Source organism: Lycorma delicatula, chromosome 1 (genome assembly GCF_047948215.1).
Source record: "Lycorma delicatula isolate Av1 chromosome 1, ASM4794821v1, whole genome shotgun sequence".
NCBI classification, from domain to species: domain Eukaryota; kingdom Metazoa; phylum Arthropoda; class Insecta; order Hemiptera; family Fulgoridae; genus Lycorma; species Lycorma delicatula.
The window spans coordinates 403550880-403569758 of record NC_134455.1 but is presented as its reverse complement, the minus strand read 5'-3'; the positions used below and the strand labels follow the sequence as shown (position 1 = coordinate 403569758).

General features: G+C 31.0%; 1 protein-coding gene across 1 annotated transcript in view; it reads right to left on the bottom strand.

The window, feature by feature from the left end:
- The window catches only part of LOC142317426 (salivary peroxidase/catechol oxidase-like), a 299683-nt gene that overhangs the window by 10074 nt on the left and 270730 nt on the right, over positions 1–18879 (bottom strand). Inside the window, exons 13-15 of the mRNA XM_075353986.1 lie at positions 15441–15610; positions 10884–10992; positions 192–270 (exon numbers count right to left, since the gene is read on the bottom strand). Coding sequence (XP_075210101.1) covers positions 192–270; positions 10884–10992; positions 15441–15610 — 358 coding nt within the window. The remainder of the gene's footprint in view (positions 1–191; positions 271–10883; positions 10993–15440; positions 15611–18879) is intronic.

The window sequence follows — 18879 nt, the reverse complement described above, 5'->3', positions numbered from 1 at the left end:
AAGCATTAATTTAAGTTCAGAAATGAATTTGTTCAATTCTTTATTATCATCATATGAGTAGGGCATAAAACTTGTCTATTTTTTAAATCTCCAATACTCAAAAGGAAATAGCTAAAACAAATCCAGAAATGGAAAACTTATTTAAAAATTTAGAAGAATTAATTTTATTTTATAATTAAAAATCTACTCACTTTTCTTGAAGAGTAATCTTTCCAAAGTGATAAATCAATCGACGGAAGAGCTGTTCCTTTACATGACAACCTTGGGTTTCTGTAATTTAATTTAAAATACCATTAATATTATTTCTTTTTATCTCTACAAAAATTTGTTATGATTAATTTTTCTTTTAGAATTTGTTTTAACAATAACAATGATGGCCATCTGGAATATGCTGTTTACACTTTTTTATTACCTCGCGTAATTACTGGTATTTTTGTTGTATTAGGAAGACAGATAAATATGCTGGATTTGAAATCTGTGTTCAGTTAATATACTGTTTTGAGTTTTATATAACAATCTGGTAATAGAAACAATCCATTTTTAAAAATAATCTCTATCACAATAAAGTACCATAAGTACACATCTCAGAAACAACATTGTTTCATACTCAAAAATAAATATTAAAATCTTAAATTAAATAGTAGTAGCAACTGTAAATTTAATTTACCTAATTGTGTTCATCAATGTATTTTATTCTTAAGATTAAAAGAAGAAATATCTTGTTGCACAAATGAGTTAGGTATGTAAGGATATACTTGATTTACAATTACGTAAACTTAAAACAGAAAATTGTGAATTTATTCACAAAAAATATTATGTAATTAGATAAAAAGTGGCATTATCCCAACATTTGTGTGGATGGATGAAGAGATAGAATCATTGTAATAAGGATAAAATCAAAACCTAAACCGACAACGATTGTTAACGTCTATATGCCTACAAGCGCCCATGATGATGATGAGGTAGAGTATGTATACGAAGAAATTGACGAAGCAATTAAACACGTAAAAGGAGATGAAAATTTAATAATAGTTGGATATTGGAATGCAAGCATTGGAAAAGGCTAGGAAGGAAATATAGTGGGTGAATACGGGCTGGGCAAAAGGAATGAAAGAGGGGACTGACTTATAGAGTTTTGCACAAAGTATAATTTAGTAATTGCCAACACCCGATTTAAAAATCATAATAGAAGAATATACACTTGGAAAAAGCCAGGCGATACTGCAAGGTATCACATAGATTATATCATTGTTAAGCAAAGATTTAGAAATCAATTCGTTGGCTGCAAAACTTACCCTAGAGGAGACATTGATAGCGACCATAATTTGGTGATAATGAAATGTAGATTGGGGTTTAAAAACCTGAAGAAAAGGCGTCAGATGAATCGGTGGAATTTAGAGAAGCTTGAGGAAGAGGAGGTAAAGAAGATTTTTGAGGAGGACATCGCAAGAGGTCTGAGTAAAAAAGATAAGGTAGAAAATGTAGAAGAAGAATGGGAGAATGTTAAAAAGGAAATTCTTAAATCAGGAGAAGCAAACTTAGGCGGAATAAAGAGAACTGGTAGAAAACCTTGGGTTTCAGACGATATATTGCAGCTGATGGATGAACGTAGAAATTATAAGAATGCTAGTGATGAAGAAAGTAAAAAGAACTATCGGCAATTAAGAAATGCTATAAACAGGAAGTGCAAACTGGCGAAAGAAGAGTGGATTAAAGAAAAGTGTTCAGAAGTGGAAAGAGAAATGAACATTGGTAAAATAAACGGAGCATACAGGAAAGTTAAAGAAAAATTTGGGGTACATAAATTAAAATCTAATAATGTGTTAAACAAAGATGGTACACCAATATATAATACGAAAGGTAAAGTCGATAGATGGGTGGAATATATTGAAGAGTTATACGGAGGAAATGAATTAGAAAATGGTGTTATAGAGGAAGAAGAGGAAGTTGAGGAGGATGAAATGGGAGAAACCATACTGAGATCTGAATTTAAGCCAGCATTAAAAGATGTAAATGGCAGAAAGGCTCCTGGAATAGACGGAACACCTGTAGAATTACTGCGCAGCCCAGGTGAGGAAGCGATTGATAGATTATACAAACTGTGTGTAATATTTATGAAAAAGGGGAATTTCCGTCAGACTTCAAAAAAAGTGTTATAGTCATGATACCAAAGAAAGCAAGGGCAGATAAATGTGAAGAATACAGAACAATTAGTTTAACTAGTTGTGCATCAAAAATCTTAACTAGAATTCTATACAGAAGAATTGAGAGGAGAGTGGAAGAAGTGTTAGGAGAAGACCGATTTGGTTTCAGGAAAAGTATAGGGACAAGGGAAGCAATTTTAGGCCTCAGATTAATAGTAGAAGGAAGATTAAAGAAAAACAAACCGACATACTTGGCGTTTATAGACCTAGAAAAGGCATTTGATAACGTAGACTGGAATAAAATGTTCAGCATTTAAAAAAAATTAGGGTTCAAGTACAGAGATAGAAGAACAATTGCTAACATGTACAGGAACCAAACAGCAACAGTAACAATTGAAGAACATAAGAAAGAAGCCGTAATAAGAAAGGGAGTCCGACAAGGATGTTCCCTATCTCCGTTACTTTTTAATCTTTACATGGAACTAGCAGTTAATGATGTTAAAGAACAATTTAGATTCAGAGTAACAGTACAAGGTGAAAAGATAAAGATGCTACAATTTGCTGACGATATAGTAACTCTAGCCAAGAGTAAAAAGGATTTAGAAGAAACAATGAACGGCATAGATGAAGTCCTATGCAAGAACTATCGCGTGAAAAAACACAAGAACAAAACAAAAGTAATGAAATGTAGTAGAAATAACAAAGATGGACCACTGAATGTGAAAATAGGAGGAGAAAAGATTATGGAGGTAGAAGAATTTTGTTATTTGGGAAGTAGAATTACTAAAGATGGACGAAGCAGGAGCGATATAAAATGCCGAATAGCACAAGCTAAACGAGCCTTCAGTCAGAAGTATAATTTGTTTACATCAAAAATTAATTTAAATGTCAGGAAAAGATTTTTGAAAGTGTATGTTTGGAGTGTCGCTTTATATGGATGTGAAACTTGGACGATCGCAGTACCCGAATAAAAAAGATTAGACTAAGCTTTTGAAATGTGGTGCTACAGGAGAATGTTAAAAAACAGATGGGTGGATAAAGTGACAAATGAAGAGGTGTTGCGGCAAGTAGATGATGAAAGAAGCATTTGTAAAAATATAGTTAAAAGAAGAGACAGACTTATAGGCCACATACTAAGGCATCCTGGAATAGTCGCTTTAATATTGGAAGGACAGGTAGAAGGGAAAAATTGTGTAGGCAGGCCACGTTTGGAATATGTAAAACAAATTGTTAGGGATGTAGGATGTAGAGGGTAGAGGGTATACTGAAATGAAACGACTAGCACTAGATAGGGAATCTTGGAGAGCTGCACCAAACCAGTCAAATGACTGAAGACAAAAAAAAAAAGGATGAAGAGAAAACAAAGTAAAACCTTAATACAAAAGTTTTTATTTATGAAATAAAAATATACATGTTATTAAAAAAGTCCATATTAATTATTTAAAATATAAACAAATGAAATAAGATTGAGATAAATATATAAGGAAATGAAATATAAAACAACTACAAATTAATTAAAAATACAGAAAATATTAATGAAAATTCTTTGAGCACATATTTATTGTTATTATCATTATTTTAATCAGTCCATTATCCAAGTCTCTTCGATGGGACTGTTTGAGCCTTCTAGCCCTCTCAGTACTTTTTCATACATTCCAATCTTTGTGTCCTATCTAGTGTTGAAAGTGTGAAGCGAGTGTTTTTGTTCTTCATTTTTTTGTTTAATTTTTATATATGGTGTTTTCTGATTAAGACCAGTTTCCTTCATATCCTCTCTTAATTCTGTGATCCATCCACATCCTGTCTGTGTTTTTCGAGTTGAGATTGTACTGTACTAACAGTTTCAGAAGTCCTCTTATCCTCATGATATGTCCAATGAACCTTAGTCTTCTCTTATGCATGGTATCAGTGATGGGTTCTAAAATATTTGTACAAGACTTCATTGGGCACAATCCACCACTGCCCGTCTTTACAGTACTTTTTATTGATGTAAGTTCTTTCAATTTTCTGGAGTCTGTCTGTCATTGATTGTTCGTTCAGGTGGAAGAGTATTTCTACTGCGTAAGTGGCTTCTGGTTTTAACACTGTGTTGTATAGTTTCATTTTTGCGTTTATTAACAGGCATTTTTTATTGTATGTATACCAGGTTCATTTTTGAGGTTTAGTTGGTTTGTTTTTATTTTTGGGACCAATTTTATTTGCAATGTTTTGAAGTTCAAAAATAATGGAGAGAATGGTAAACCATAGACTTACATGGTACTTGGAGAAACATGGCTTTCTATCTCCAGAACAGTGTGGTTTTCGACAAGGACGATCTTCTATTGACCATTTAGTGTCACTAGAAACAGCCATACAAAACGCTTTCCTAAATCGGCAGCACCTCGTCGCTATCTTCTTCGATATAAAAAAGGCGTATGACCCAGCCTGGCGACGTGGTATTCTTAACACTCTCAAAGAATGGGGAATCAAGGGCAATATGCTTGCTTTTATCCAGGGATTCTTAAATCACCGAACGGCTCGTGTTCGTGTGGACGATTCGCTCTCAGATAGTGTCATCTTGGAGAATGGAGTGCCCCAAGGTAGTGTATTAAGTGCCACCTTATATTCTGTAGCCATAAACGATATTACCAAATGTGTGCAGGCTCCTGTCTCATGCTCTCTATTTGCTGACGACTTTGCTATCTACATTGCAAGCCGTTCAGCACCTACAGCAGAGAGACTACTGCAGAACACTACATCTCACCTTGAAGCTTGGTCCAGGATTACTGGTTTCACATTTTCATCCGAAAAAACAAAATGTGTAGTTTTTTCTCGGCTACGAAACCCTTCTATTCCGCAAATATTTCTGAACGGAGAGACTATTGCTATCTCTACTTACGCCAAGTTTTTAGGTTTATTTTTTGATAGCCGTCTTACTTGGGTCAAACATTTAAAAGAATTGAAAACAAAATGTCCCAAAATTCTAGATATGATGCGAGTCCTTACTAACACCAACTGGGGAGCCGATAGATCATGTATGATACGTTTTTACTATTCCTTTGTTCGCTCCTGTTTAGATTATGGTTGTGTCGCCTACTCTTCAGCTCGTCAATTCGTACTTAAAATGCTGGATAGTGTACATCATGCTTTCCTTCGGCTTGCCACAGGCGCGTTTAGATCAAGTTCTGTCGCAAGCTTACTTGTAGACTGTGGTGAACCATCACTTTGGGATAGACGAGACCAGCTTTTATTATCTTACTTTGCTCGTCTCAGAGGACAGCCAAATCACCCGGCTCTTGACTCGGTCTTTAGAAATCCTAATCTAAGAAAGTATGAGGACCATCCACGTCGTACTGCACCTGTAGGTGTCCGTACCTGGCGTCTGCTGCAGCATATAAATGTTGACACACCGTCATTCTTTCCTATGTATGCTTGCTCATATCCTCCATGGAGAATAAACCTTATAAATTTTTATTTTGATCTGACTACATACAATAAACAATCAACACCATCTATTGTCTTTCAGCAAATGTTTCAGTGTGTTGTCTCCAAGATGAAACCACACGCGGTTGTATACACTGATGGATCGAAACAAAACGATACAGTTGGGTGTGCATTTGTTGTCAATGAAAGAACTTATATGTTTGGTCTACCCGGTATTACGAGTGTATTTACCGCTGAACTATACGCTATAAATAAGGCTCTAAACATCATTAACCCTAAATATAGAAAAATTCTTATTTGCAGTGACTCGTGTAGTGCTCTCCAAGCGTTAAAAAACTTTTATTCCAAACATACTATCGTCATTGAAATTTACAACGCAATCGCTGAGTTAAATAATTGCAACACAGAATTAAGTTTTTGCTGGATCCCTAGCCACGTAGGGATTCCAGGTAATGAACATGCAGATTCCGCTGCCAAAGAAGCATGTAACCAGCCTCCTTTCACCACCCGAGTTGCTACTTCTGATTTCATTAACTATGAAAAACAATTATTAAGAGCAAGGTGGCAAGGTGATTGGACGGCTGCCATTGATAATAAACTCCGTCAGATTAAAGATTCTGTGTTACCATGGGACTCCTCATACAGAAAACCCCGGCATGAGGAAGTAGTTCTCTGTCGATTGCGGATGGCACACGAGTACCTGTTTACAAGAGAACAACCACCTCTATGCGCACGATGCAACTGCCGCGTGACTGTGCGCCACATACTCGTGGACTGCATATGTTATGCGGCATTGGGTCGTAAATTTAAACTACCCAGAAACATCCGTGGTATCTTGTGTAATGATAAAGAGGTTTTAAACCAGATGTTTCTGTTTTTGCGTAGTATAGTGTTAATACAAAAAATTTAATTACTCTAGTCCTGTGTATTGTTTTTTTTATCCGAGTAGCGAGCCTTTTACACTCCCTATCGGAATTTTTTTTATATATATATATATATATATTCATATTTTTTTTGTTTTTTTTTAATGTTTTTTAAATTCGTCTGTGATATCAGTTGTAAGTTTTATCTCTTTTTTTGGTTTTAAGTTTTATTTAGTTTTAATATGATAGTTTTTAACGTAGTTTTAAGTTACATGTTAGTGTTTTTGTTATCCGAGAATGGGCCTTTTACACCCATTCTGGATTTTGCTTCCTGTGATAGTAGTTTTAAGTTTTAATTACTTTTATTTATTTATTTATTTTCCGGGCGATGATACGACCAACCGTTTTTCACCCAAAAAAAAAAAAAAAAAAAAAAAAATCAGTGATGGGTTCTAAATCTTTGTACAAGACTTCATTGGGCACAATCCACCACTGCCTGTCTTTACAGTACTTTTTATTGATGCAAGTTCTTTCAATTTTCTGGAGTCTGTCTGTCATTGATTGTTCGTTCAGGTGGAAGAGTATTTCTGCTGCGTAAGTGGCTTCTGGTTTTAACACTGTGTTGTATAGTTTCATTTTTGCGTTTATTAACAGGCATTTTTTATTGTACGTATACCAGGTTAATTTTTGAGGTTTTGTTGGTTTTTTTTTATTTTTGGGACCAATTTTATTCGCAATGTTTTGAAGTTCAAAAATCTGTGTCATCAATGAAACCAAGACAGTTTGTTTTGATTTTTCGGCCTATTTTTAATTTTTGGTGGCTTTTTTTGAGTCATTTCCCAGATTACCATTTCTAGAGCACAGTTGAATAATATTGGTGAACATATATTTATTTACATATTAAAATCTCTGTTTCAGAGTCGTAGCATCACTTCCTTTCATCCGGAGTCCTGGGTTTGAATCTCTGTCAGGAATGGCATTTTTCTAATGTTCCAAATTTCATTTCCATATTCCCGAGTACAAACTTTAAGCTTCCATGGTTAATTAATTCATTAAGCAAAATATAAAAAAAAAATGAAGATGCAAAATATTAAGTATTTAAACAATTTTTTAAAAAAATTATTCATTTAAAGGTAACATTTTTTCAGTGAAAAAAAAACACTTTTAATTATATTTTAAATAGATTGCTAAGAAGATTTTTTTTAAATGATTCGGAAATTTAATAAAATTGGGAACAGAAGCATAATAAGGCACTTTCTAATAACCCAAAATTGTGTTGAATTACATGAAAACAGTTCTGGTGTTGGTTTGATAGATGTGAAATCATCATTTTTTAAAAATAAATGACTATTCTCAGTAAAGATTGTACATTCATAAATATAAACAAATGGATGGTTTCTAATTAATAAAACAGATTTTCTAATTTGGCTGAAAATAAGTTTTCAATGCTTTTAACCCCACACTATCATCAGTAACTGCTGATATTATAAAAGAAAAAGGAATAACTTTCATAGGATAAACACAAATCTTAGATTTATTGAAAAAATTACATTATGAAAGATGAATTTCTTATTAAAATTTTTGGTGAGACTAAAGTAATATTTATTTGACAGATTTAAATTTAAATGCGGTTTAATTTTTTTAATTTTACGGAAAATCAGTTTTGTAAACTAATTACTTATTAGTATGCTTATATTTTTGTTATGTAGTTACAATTCATATACAGTTTTGTATTACATATTACAGTTGAATTTTTTTTTGTATTTGTTATTTTTATATATATATATTATATTTTTGATATAGCCAGTCAATTTATTATACGATATTGGTAATAAATATAAACAAATATAATAGTTTTGTCTTTCGTACAGAAATTTGAGGCCAATAAATTTCTTTTCAATTTTATTAAACCTTGTGGACTTCCTGCTGTCAAAGTATTTCCCATCTTAGCAAAAAATATTTTTGCAGCACACAAAATATTCTTACTGATAATGAGCCCAAAAAATAACATACTGGTACAGATGCATTATTCACACATCAAGTGTTGTCTTAACAAGGTAACAAGATGATATGAACAACTAATTGTTTAACTTTGTGGTGTATTTTTTAACCAAATATATCAGAAAATTAAACTTTGTTGCTGATTTTTGTTTAGTTTTGTGGTCAATGGTCATTTGAATAATTTGATGCTACTCTCAATTTCTTTCTGTTGTGTTAATCTTTAATCTCAGCATTATTATTAAGATCCTATATCATGTTACCTTTTGTATAAATTACAATCTTTGTATGTGAGTTACATTTTTAACGACTTATTTTGTCTGCCTTTTTTTTCTTCTCTGGAGCCACCATAAGGTATTACTTCAGTCGATGAATTAGGATGATATATATGAATGTAAATGAAGTGTAGCCTGGTACAGTCTCATGTCAACCATTCCTGAGATTTGTGGTTAATTGAAACCCAACCACCAAAGAACACCAGTATTCACAATGTAGTATTCAAATCCATATAAACGTAACTGCCTTTACTTTGTCATTTGCCTTTAGATATTCAAAAGCAAGGATCATTTTAATGGAGACTGATTTTTATAATTTAGGTTATATCTGTTATGTTAAAATAAAATGTAGGATGGCTTAAAGTTAAAACAAATTTTATGTGAAAGGACAAATTTTTATTTCTCTAAAAAAGCAGTATCGTTCAGTACCAGTGCATCTCTGCTGAAAATATACACACTACTAAAGCCACAACTGGCAAGGAACGGAGGGGGTGGTGTAGCGACCGGACACGCTAAGAGGCAGGATCTTCTCCCCTTGGGAGGGAATTGAGATGAAGATATACACAGTATAGCGCTGTTTTGATGAGGGCAGTTTATGAATGAGTAGCAGTATTGCTCAGTGGGATGGTGTTGCACTGCCAAGGGCATAGTTGTCCTTGCAGCTGAGAGATGTAGCACTATCTTGACGAGGGTAGTTTGTTACGTGATGAAGTAAATGTCCTATGGGACTCTGCAATGGAGCCAAGTGGAAGAAAGAGGTCTGTCCTCTACTCCCTGGTAGACCAGACCAGAGTCCATAGTGGCAATTAAGTTTAAGACTTGGAATTGATCATATTCAGATCACTAAGGGAACTACGTCTAAATTTCATTGTTGCGATCAACATTTCTTCTGGTGTGCATTAATATTACTGAAATAGGCTCATATATTTATGAGACAATTACAATCACTTATAGCTTGTTTAAAGTATTGAACTATGTTCAGGGTTCGTGCTTCCGTGAACTCGGTTAACTAGTTCAGAGAGCAACGATGCAGGACAGAGGTGTGCGAAAGAAGCCTACAACAAAGGCTGAGTTAAAATTCACTGATATAAATGTTTACAGAGGCATTTACATCAGCGGCATCTCAACTGAGGGCCGGCTGATGACTGTGATATGTAATCAGTAAGAGAGTCAAAAGACAATGTCCATTACAGCCCATCAGGAGGGCTAGGAACGGCGGGGTGGTATGACAACCACAATTGTCACAAGGTTGGTATCTTTCCCTACAGGTGTTGGAACGATGAAGATACACACAATTATGAATGAAAATGTGATTTAAATCTTTAAAACATTACATTTAATAAATTTGATTTATCAATAAAGAATTGATTATTTTAACATAAATTTACCGATCTCCTTGGCGGAGTGGTAGCGACTTTCATCTAGTGGTCCCGGGTTCAAATTCCAAACAAGCATAGCATTTTTCATATGTTATACAATTCCATATCCCACGCACAAGCTTCAAGCTTATGTGACGATATCAAGAAAAAAAAAACGCAAATAACTGTCACAAAAAGTAAACAATGCAACTTTATATTTAATTTGTTTAATTCTTTATCGCATTAAGTACATATGAATATTTGCATCTTGTTGATATATAGAGCCTGAAATCATCAATCACTTTTTTTGGATTATCATTACTGAATTGTAATTATACATCCCATTAATATAAACATTTTAACATAAAATATTAGAAATTCAGTTCAATTACTCTTGTATTTTTCTTCATGCTTCATTATTCAAAAATATTTTTATCATTGGATAATATTACACATTTTTAAAAGTGTATTGTCATATTATATTTGAGTGAAATATTATTGTGATCATAATTTAAAGAGGGAATAATTTCATCCTTTTGTTCTAAGTGATTTCTGAGTTTAAAATATTTTACTTGTAAAATAAATTTTTTCACAAAATTATTCATGTAGAAGATACGTAAAAAAAGAAATGCTATCAAAATAACGTCAAAATAACTAAGTAAAAACGTGATACTTTTTCCTGTTTCATTCAAATTAATGTAACTGATTACAAAGGTAATAATTTTTAGATTATTAAATAATCCATTTCTCAAGATTATCAAAATATATAAAACTAAATAAACTTAAAAATTAAAGGCATAAATTTATTATAGTAATACACACTCTTCATAATCAGGTATTTCCATTGCTTTCAGTTGTAATGTCTGTATATTATCACCTCCATCACAAAGAAGTCTTGACAATCGTATCTTACGTATTTCTGCAAGTTGCTCTGAAAACAAATATTTTTTATTAATGCCCAAAATTAATAATTAAATAATTTGCTTTTTAAAGTATATAAAAAAAAGAAACGAGAATAGCTAAACGAGAGAAAATGAAATGTGACAGTTTGAGACTTAATTACAAAAAAACATTGTCCTCGTTGGATACAATAATAAAAAAGGTGTTTGATTGTTAAAAATCTGAGATTCAGATTTCCACTTCAGTTGTTTTTAACTAGATAGAAATCAGGCTGAATATCTATTTACTTTCAATTTACCTAATTTGATTAACAAATTAAACTTATTGATAGATCTTTAAACCAAGAGGCCGGTATTTACAATCACTCAGAATTAAATCTGTATTTGATAATGATTTTTGCCAATTCGTCTTCATCTCTTGTGATTGAACTGTAAATAAATAAGATTTTCTCACTCTTTACTGTTTCTGGAAACAACATGCGTTTTCAATAATTACTTTTGGTACTTACATATTAACGCCACTGCAGCTACAGCTTTATTTAAAAACAAAGTAGTCAATCAGATTTCGGTGGAAAATGAACATTATCTTTATTAATTTTAATAAATGGTTATTTATATTTATTTATTTTATAAATATAATTTAACCAAACTTAACCTACGCTCGCTAACCTTGACTAATTAACACTGTAATTTTTTGAGTATTTATTTAATAAATTCAGTAATTATTGCAATTATTTATTATTTAAATAATCAAAACACTCCTGTTAATTTGCGTTAATACGCAAGTACCTTACTTTTCAATTAATAAAAATATTAGCTATGTAACAATATAATAACACTCCAATTAAAAAGTTGCTATATATGAATACTAAGAAAGTAGAACTGTATTTTTCCTTTGGAATTGTGAATATATTTTCCATCAATTTTTAAAAATAATTATGGTTTGGCAAGAAAAGAATAAAAGTTATCTGCAGAAAAATAAAAGTCATCCTAGGAACGTAATATTAATGCTATTACAGATATTTGCATTATTATGATGCCTACTTCACTACCTCATGCATACTTCAATTTACAGGTTTCAAAAGAAAAATTTGTGTTAAATTGATTTAATAAAATAATTGATACTAATAATATAAAATGTAAATTGAGGTTTTACATTTTAGTTAATGTAGTAATGTAAACTGAAGTTAGCATTTTTATTATTTAACTAGCTAGGCCCTCCGGGCAGGTGCCATCTCGGAATGCATTAGGTGTCAAAAATTGATTAAAAAAATATATTATTAATATATATGCTATATATCTATATATTAATAATATAACACTATAATAATATATATAAATAATATAATATATAATAAATAATATATATATATATATATATATATATATATATATATATATATATATATATATACACCTGATCACTACGAGATATACTCTTTGTTCATTCTAAGAAGTAGATATTTATTGCAGTTTGTAGGCTCCTGCTTAATCCTGAGAGAAATAATGTTTTTACCGATGTAACTGTAGTATCACACCAAATTCTTGAAGTGGTGTGGCCTTCATTTACCCACATCTCATTCAATAATTAGCTATTTTTTTTAAAAATAATGCTGCCAAATTATGATCTTTCGATCAACAATTACATTTTATTTCTTTTAATAAGTTTAAAATCCATCAACAACAGTACTTTGTATAAACTAGTGCGTCCAATCTTTGGTAAACTCTGTCACAGTTTATCACAGCCAGTAATTTTTTAAGGTTATTTCATTTTGAAAAAAGAAATTATGTACATTCAATATTATTATATTTTTGTCAAATTCATCCAATTTTCCTAGAACAGGTTTTTCATGTTTTCAGTTTTTAACAGGAATTTTTTCCTTTCCTTTACTATTCATTTCAGTTTGTAATCTATTAATACTACTAACTGACACAGCATTTAGTTCAGAAGCAAGTTTCACTATTTCCTTTTTAATCAACTTAAAATTTTTCTCCAGCAGTTGACTGAATATATTTAACTTTTTTTTTCACCACTTCGCAAATGTTTCCCTTTTTTATGCTTATTAAAAGATGTTCCTGAATTATCAGCCATATTGATAAACTATTCGAATACACATATGTGTAGGCTAATCAAACCACGAAATCTCACAATAATCGCACAGTAAATAAATTGCAAAATAATCACACAATAACCGAATACAACACATGCACATGTGTGTCATAAAAAGTACTGAAACACAGAACTATAATTAAAAGAAAATTAAAAATATCCAGTATGGAATAAGAGAATTTATACTGCAATTTGAAGGTGATGATAAACAACGATTTTTGTTTATAAACATTCAATAGTTACAACAGCTTGGCGCATACATTAGTGTGCTGTATTACACACACTACCACAATCGCAGTTTGTTTATTTCATATCTCCTTCCTAGAATGAACAGAAAATATTAACATCCACTAGTGATTGGTACATTCCGGTGCTAAGATAAGGAGGGTGCACATACATACAGACACATGTACAAATGCCGTTTAATAGGGTAGTATAACATTATTATTTTAGCTAATATTTTTATTATTTTTTGTTAACTGCGTTTTATTAAATTTAAAATCTCATTTAATGCACATTAATTATATTTTATGGTGCTCAGATATGGGCATATAACTTATATGATAATATCAAGTCATTGCAAAATCTCTTAAATTAGTTTTTTAACTCCTAAATTAATTATATGAATATATTTTGCATTTAGAAGCCGGTTTACAGATCATTTTTTAAATACTTTGAGGATATATTTAATTTACAACCAAAGATGTTTGGACTTATTAAGAAGGAAATAATTTTAATTTGAAAGATGGATAAATGTTACCTTTGATATTCTTCTCAGAGAGTAACATAAATGTTTGTTTTTGAAGCTATTGCTGTTAATTATAAGTTCGTGTGAATTTCATTGAAATAATAATTGGAATTGTTTTTAACATAGGAAGTTAAGTTTATACAGTGACTATATATATATAGTGATGAAAAGCCCACACTAAATATTCTTTACTTTTTGAAATTATTATAGTAAAAGTTTGAACTTGGAGTTAAGGAAGAGATTAGCCAAATGCTACATATATGCCGTGTGGAGTATCTTGTTTTTAGAAGTGAAACATGAACAACAAGGAAGAGGAGAAAACTGGTTGAGGCTTTTGAGATTTGATATGCAGAAGGGTGGATAAGATGGACAGATGAAGTGAGGAATGAGGAAGTAATGAACAGGATTAAAGAAGATAGAGCACTTAAATAGAAGGTTTAAAAAAGAAAAGGAAATAAGTTAGTTGATGTGATTAGAGGAAGTGGAATCTTAACAACTGCATTGGAAGGGTCAGTAGAAGTAGAAAGGAAGGGAGGAAGAAGAAGGACAAAGTTAATAGATGAGGTGAAGATTAGAGGTTATAAATGGGTGAAGAAGAAGGCTTTGGACAAAATGAATGGAGACAGTTCTATACACAATGGACAATATATGGAGATAAAGTGTTCCTATGTTCAATTATTATTTTCTTTTTTGGCAAACTTTTCAGTTATTTTTTACTTATAACTAAGTAAAATATCATTGTATTTTTTTGTTTTTATAAATAACTAGCTGATCGGCCCGGCTTTGCCAGACCTCCCGCCAGGCCTTGCTTCGCTCGGCACTTTGGTTTTCCAGGTTTCCAAAGTTCTTTTTTCAACTGGAAAATTTTGGACATTATCAACTTTACTCCAAGTTGAGCTTAATGTTTTTAGAAAAAATTTCATGTAATTTAGATACGTTATCTGATAACAGAAAATCCGTTTTTTTTATTTACCAACACGGGGGCTGCGCCCCCAAACCCCCTTCAAAAAATAACTCCTATATAACAACTGTGAAAACATTTTCGGTAGATAATTTGGAAAAAACAACGTGATTTTTAATTTTTTTTTTAAATGAGGGAGGTTTCCCCCCTCAGTTAAAAAATATCTGATTACTTTAAAAGTAAAAAGTAACTTTAACGCTGATAACTCTCAACCGTTATGTCGGAGGTCCAAAAAAATTAGCCTATGTTCATCGCAGGGCTTCAAAGTGTAGGTGTGCAAAATTTTAGACAAATCTGTCAGGTAGATCTTCTTGAGTTAAGTTGGAACAGACAGACAAACAAACATTGATTTTTATATATATAGAGAAGATATTATTATTATTATTGTCAATGTGTAATATAACCATTTAATACAAGCAGCATTTCTTTTTTTGATTATTTTTATTTTATCAACTGAAAATCAATAAAAAATTTTAAATAAACATAAAAAAAATATGACACAAAATTTAATGAACAACTTAAGTATTAATAAATAAGCATAATTCTAGAATAAAAAATTTCTCAAAAGTCTACATCTGATATTTTACTTTATGATTAGTTCATTAAGTTTAGTAGATATATATATATTTTTAATATAATGTATCTTAATCTTTTATAATACCTGGTGTGAAGGAACTTGGCCATCCTCTATTTTCATACCAAAATCTATCACCCCTTTTTAAATCACGAAATGTTTTTGCTATTATACAAGTGAAAGTTGGTCCCACCATGCTCCCCTTTTCAGGAACCTCTGCTACACCAGCTGACCACAGATCAATATCTTCTGGATGGCTGAAATAATTTTTTTTAAAAATTTAAATCATAATTCAATAAAATTTGGAGAAAATAAAAGTTTATTGAAAAATTATATGTGATTTTAAAAAGTTAAAATTCCAGAATTAATTAATGCATGGAAATGATTAAAGTATCAAAGTTAACAATAATTTTTAAGATCTAAAATTTTAGAAGGATTGTAAGATTTTTCATATCTTTATTGTATCGGTGTACAAAAAACATATTAGTGTTTCAATTGGAATAATATCTCTTCGTTGAAGTGTACATCTCGATTTCCCCCCGAGGGGAGAAGATCCCACCTCGTAGCGTGTCCGGTCGCTATACCACCCCCTCCGTTCCTAGCCAGTAGTGGCTTTAACGGAGGACATCTTCTCGCCCTCAAACTGATTGTGCCACACAGCTTTCAGTCCAGGCCCCGCAGAGATGCCACCGATGCAGATGCCCCGAGGGACATCTACATCGGTAAAAATTCACTCCGAGATAGATTTACGTGTTTATGCCTTCAGAATCAAGACAACGGACACCTGCAGCTACCACGTCGCCCTCAGGAACTGAGCTAGAAACCTAACCGCGGAACGAAGACCCTGCACCTAGATCTAACTATTAAAGAGCCACTTTCTGAATGGCTCAGATCCGTACTAACAACCTCAACAATAAACTTTCCCATAAAAGTCGTTGAAGTGTACAGTAAAATCAAAGAAAAAAGACAATTTTAGTTGCTCTCATGGCCGTAGATTGATTTTCTATCTCTCTGCTTGACAGCACCACTGAAGCCAAAGAAAGTGACTTCTAATCAGAAACCTGTGTTTTACAGTTTGCTAAATGTGAATCTGTCATAGTTCAACATACGTTCCATAAAAAGTTTAATTGTGGCCCTCCAGGTGACAATAACATTCAACAAAAGCATAATCAGTTTAAAACGACTGAATATCTGTGTAAAGGCCTTCATCTCGGTCTTTTGTCCGGATGTCCCGGGTTTGAATCCTGGTCAGGCATGCCATTTTTCATACACTACAAAAATTACTTTTAATATTCCTGTGCACATATATGTGTAGTGAATTTCATTATAGTAGAAAAATAAAAATAAAAAGTCTGTTATTAAGGCTGGCCATAAGCTAGCAATACCAGTGATTATATATTTGAAGGAAATGCTTAAATATGAGTTTTTATTATTTACAAATTTAAAAGTTGTCATTAAAGATAATATTTCTTTCACTAAATCTAAAAATAAACGTATTGACAGTACAATACCTGGTGTATACAAAAATGATTGTGTCATTAAAAGTCAATTGGATGACATAGAAAAAAAGATAATTAGAAAAATTCTCTTACGAATAGTAAAAGCACTGCTCCTTTCTCTAATTTTAAAGAGGAACTTAAAAATAATCCTAAGTTAGCTATAACGTTGCAGTAACAGGTGTGTTTTCATTTATTTAAATAATAAAAAGAGATAATGAATATTGATAACATATTAAATTGTGTAAACGAAAATACTGTATCCAAAAATTTGTGAATCGGAACAAAATAAAAAAATATGCTATAGAAAGTTTAGAATTTGTTAAAATGAGTCATGAAAAGTTTGTTGTTTTAACAACTGAATTTAATTGTTATCTTCCTTTTGACAAACAAGTTTTCTTCAGAATATCTGAAAATTCTTTATATCTCATGTCCTTGACTATGGTTGATTTATAAAGAAACAGAAAAATTACCTGGTGAAGCATAATGTAGAGATTAATAAAGCTTAAAAATATCTTTTAAAATAAATAATGAATGGTTAATTAAAAGAATTAGTGAATTTGTTTTTACAAATGTTGCAATCTCATGATGATGGAGGTTGTGATTACAAATTCATCAGAGATGCTGATGGAATTCCCATATGTACTAAATGGTTATAATTTTTTATAAAACCTGAATATTATAATATAATATTTTTTATTACCTGAATTATTCAATGTCTAGTTCCTGTTTCATATTCTTTAATAAAACGTTATTAAAGGTATGCTATCGATTAGATATTAACCTGTAGCAATGTTTATGATGATAATTTCAATTAATACAATATCAATAAATGTTATTTTGATTTCTATTGAGCATTTGATGTTCTAAAGAATAAATGAAAACAAAAGAATTTTTTGATTGTGAGCTAATAATCTACCGTGTGTTTAGAAATTTAGGATTCAAATGTTCTCTTATTGATTTTAAAATAAAGAATATACATATACCTATGTGTGTATAAGTGATTGATAAACTCGGTTGGGAAAATATTCTTCTGATGTATAATAAAGATAAAATGGGAGAAATCATCACAAAAAGCTATGGGATGAATTCAACAGTCAGGTGGATGAAAATGACAATATGCTTACATAGATGAAATAGTTGATATTTAACAAAGATATTAAGGGATTGAGGTATAACAAAGATATAAAACCTATCAACACAAACAAGAAAAAATATAAGGATATAAAAAAAATGGAAATGTTCTAAACTTATTATTATGTCATCAGTTATGTTTTATGAAATTACAATAATAATTAGTGTTATCAAAAACACAATTTACAAATAATTAAAGATGTATTAAAAAAAAATAATTAGTAATTGGAGTTTATGAATTAGTTATGTAAAATTATTTTCATTTTATATTTATAAACTTTATTTAATATAAAATACTAATAATGGAACTAACTTGACATTTGACACTTTAACAATGAAATTTTAATAATGTAAATACATTGTTCAATTACCTAATATCTACTTATCCTTATTAATGGTACAATGCAATCACCTTTTTTTTTTTACTGTATTTTATTTGTTCAATAATTTGTCCTATTTCATAATTTGTTGTCTACAAGATACAAATATGATGAATAACCTTGTTTTTGCTACAGAGAAATATAATTACTTATTTTATCTTGGTTAAAATAAATACTGCACTAACTAGTGAGAATTTATATTTTACTATAATTTTCTCTGCAGCTGGCAAAATATTATAGATTATAGTTAATGTAATATCTGTTTATTTAATGTCTATTGCACCTCAACATTTTTTTTCACTTTTTATAAGTAGGAAAACAATATTAGTCAATAGAGTATCTATTTGTAAATCTTTAAACAAATTATACACACAAAACTCTATTCAATATCAATATGGCATTACAAACTATAGTTTAAGATTAGATAATAAGAATTTTTTTATATTTAATAAGTGTACAATATTTTATATTTAAAAGTTCAAAATAGAAAATTTATATTTTCTTTCCCAGGGACTG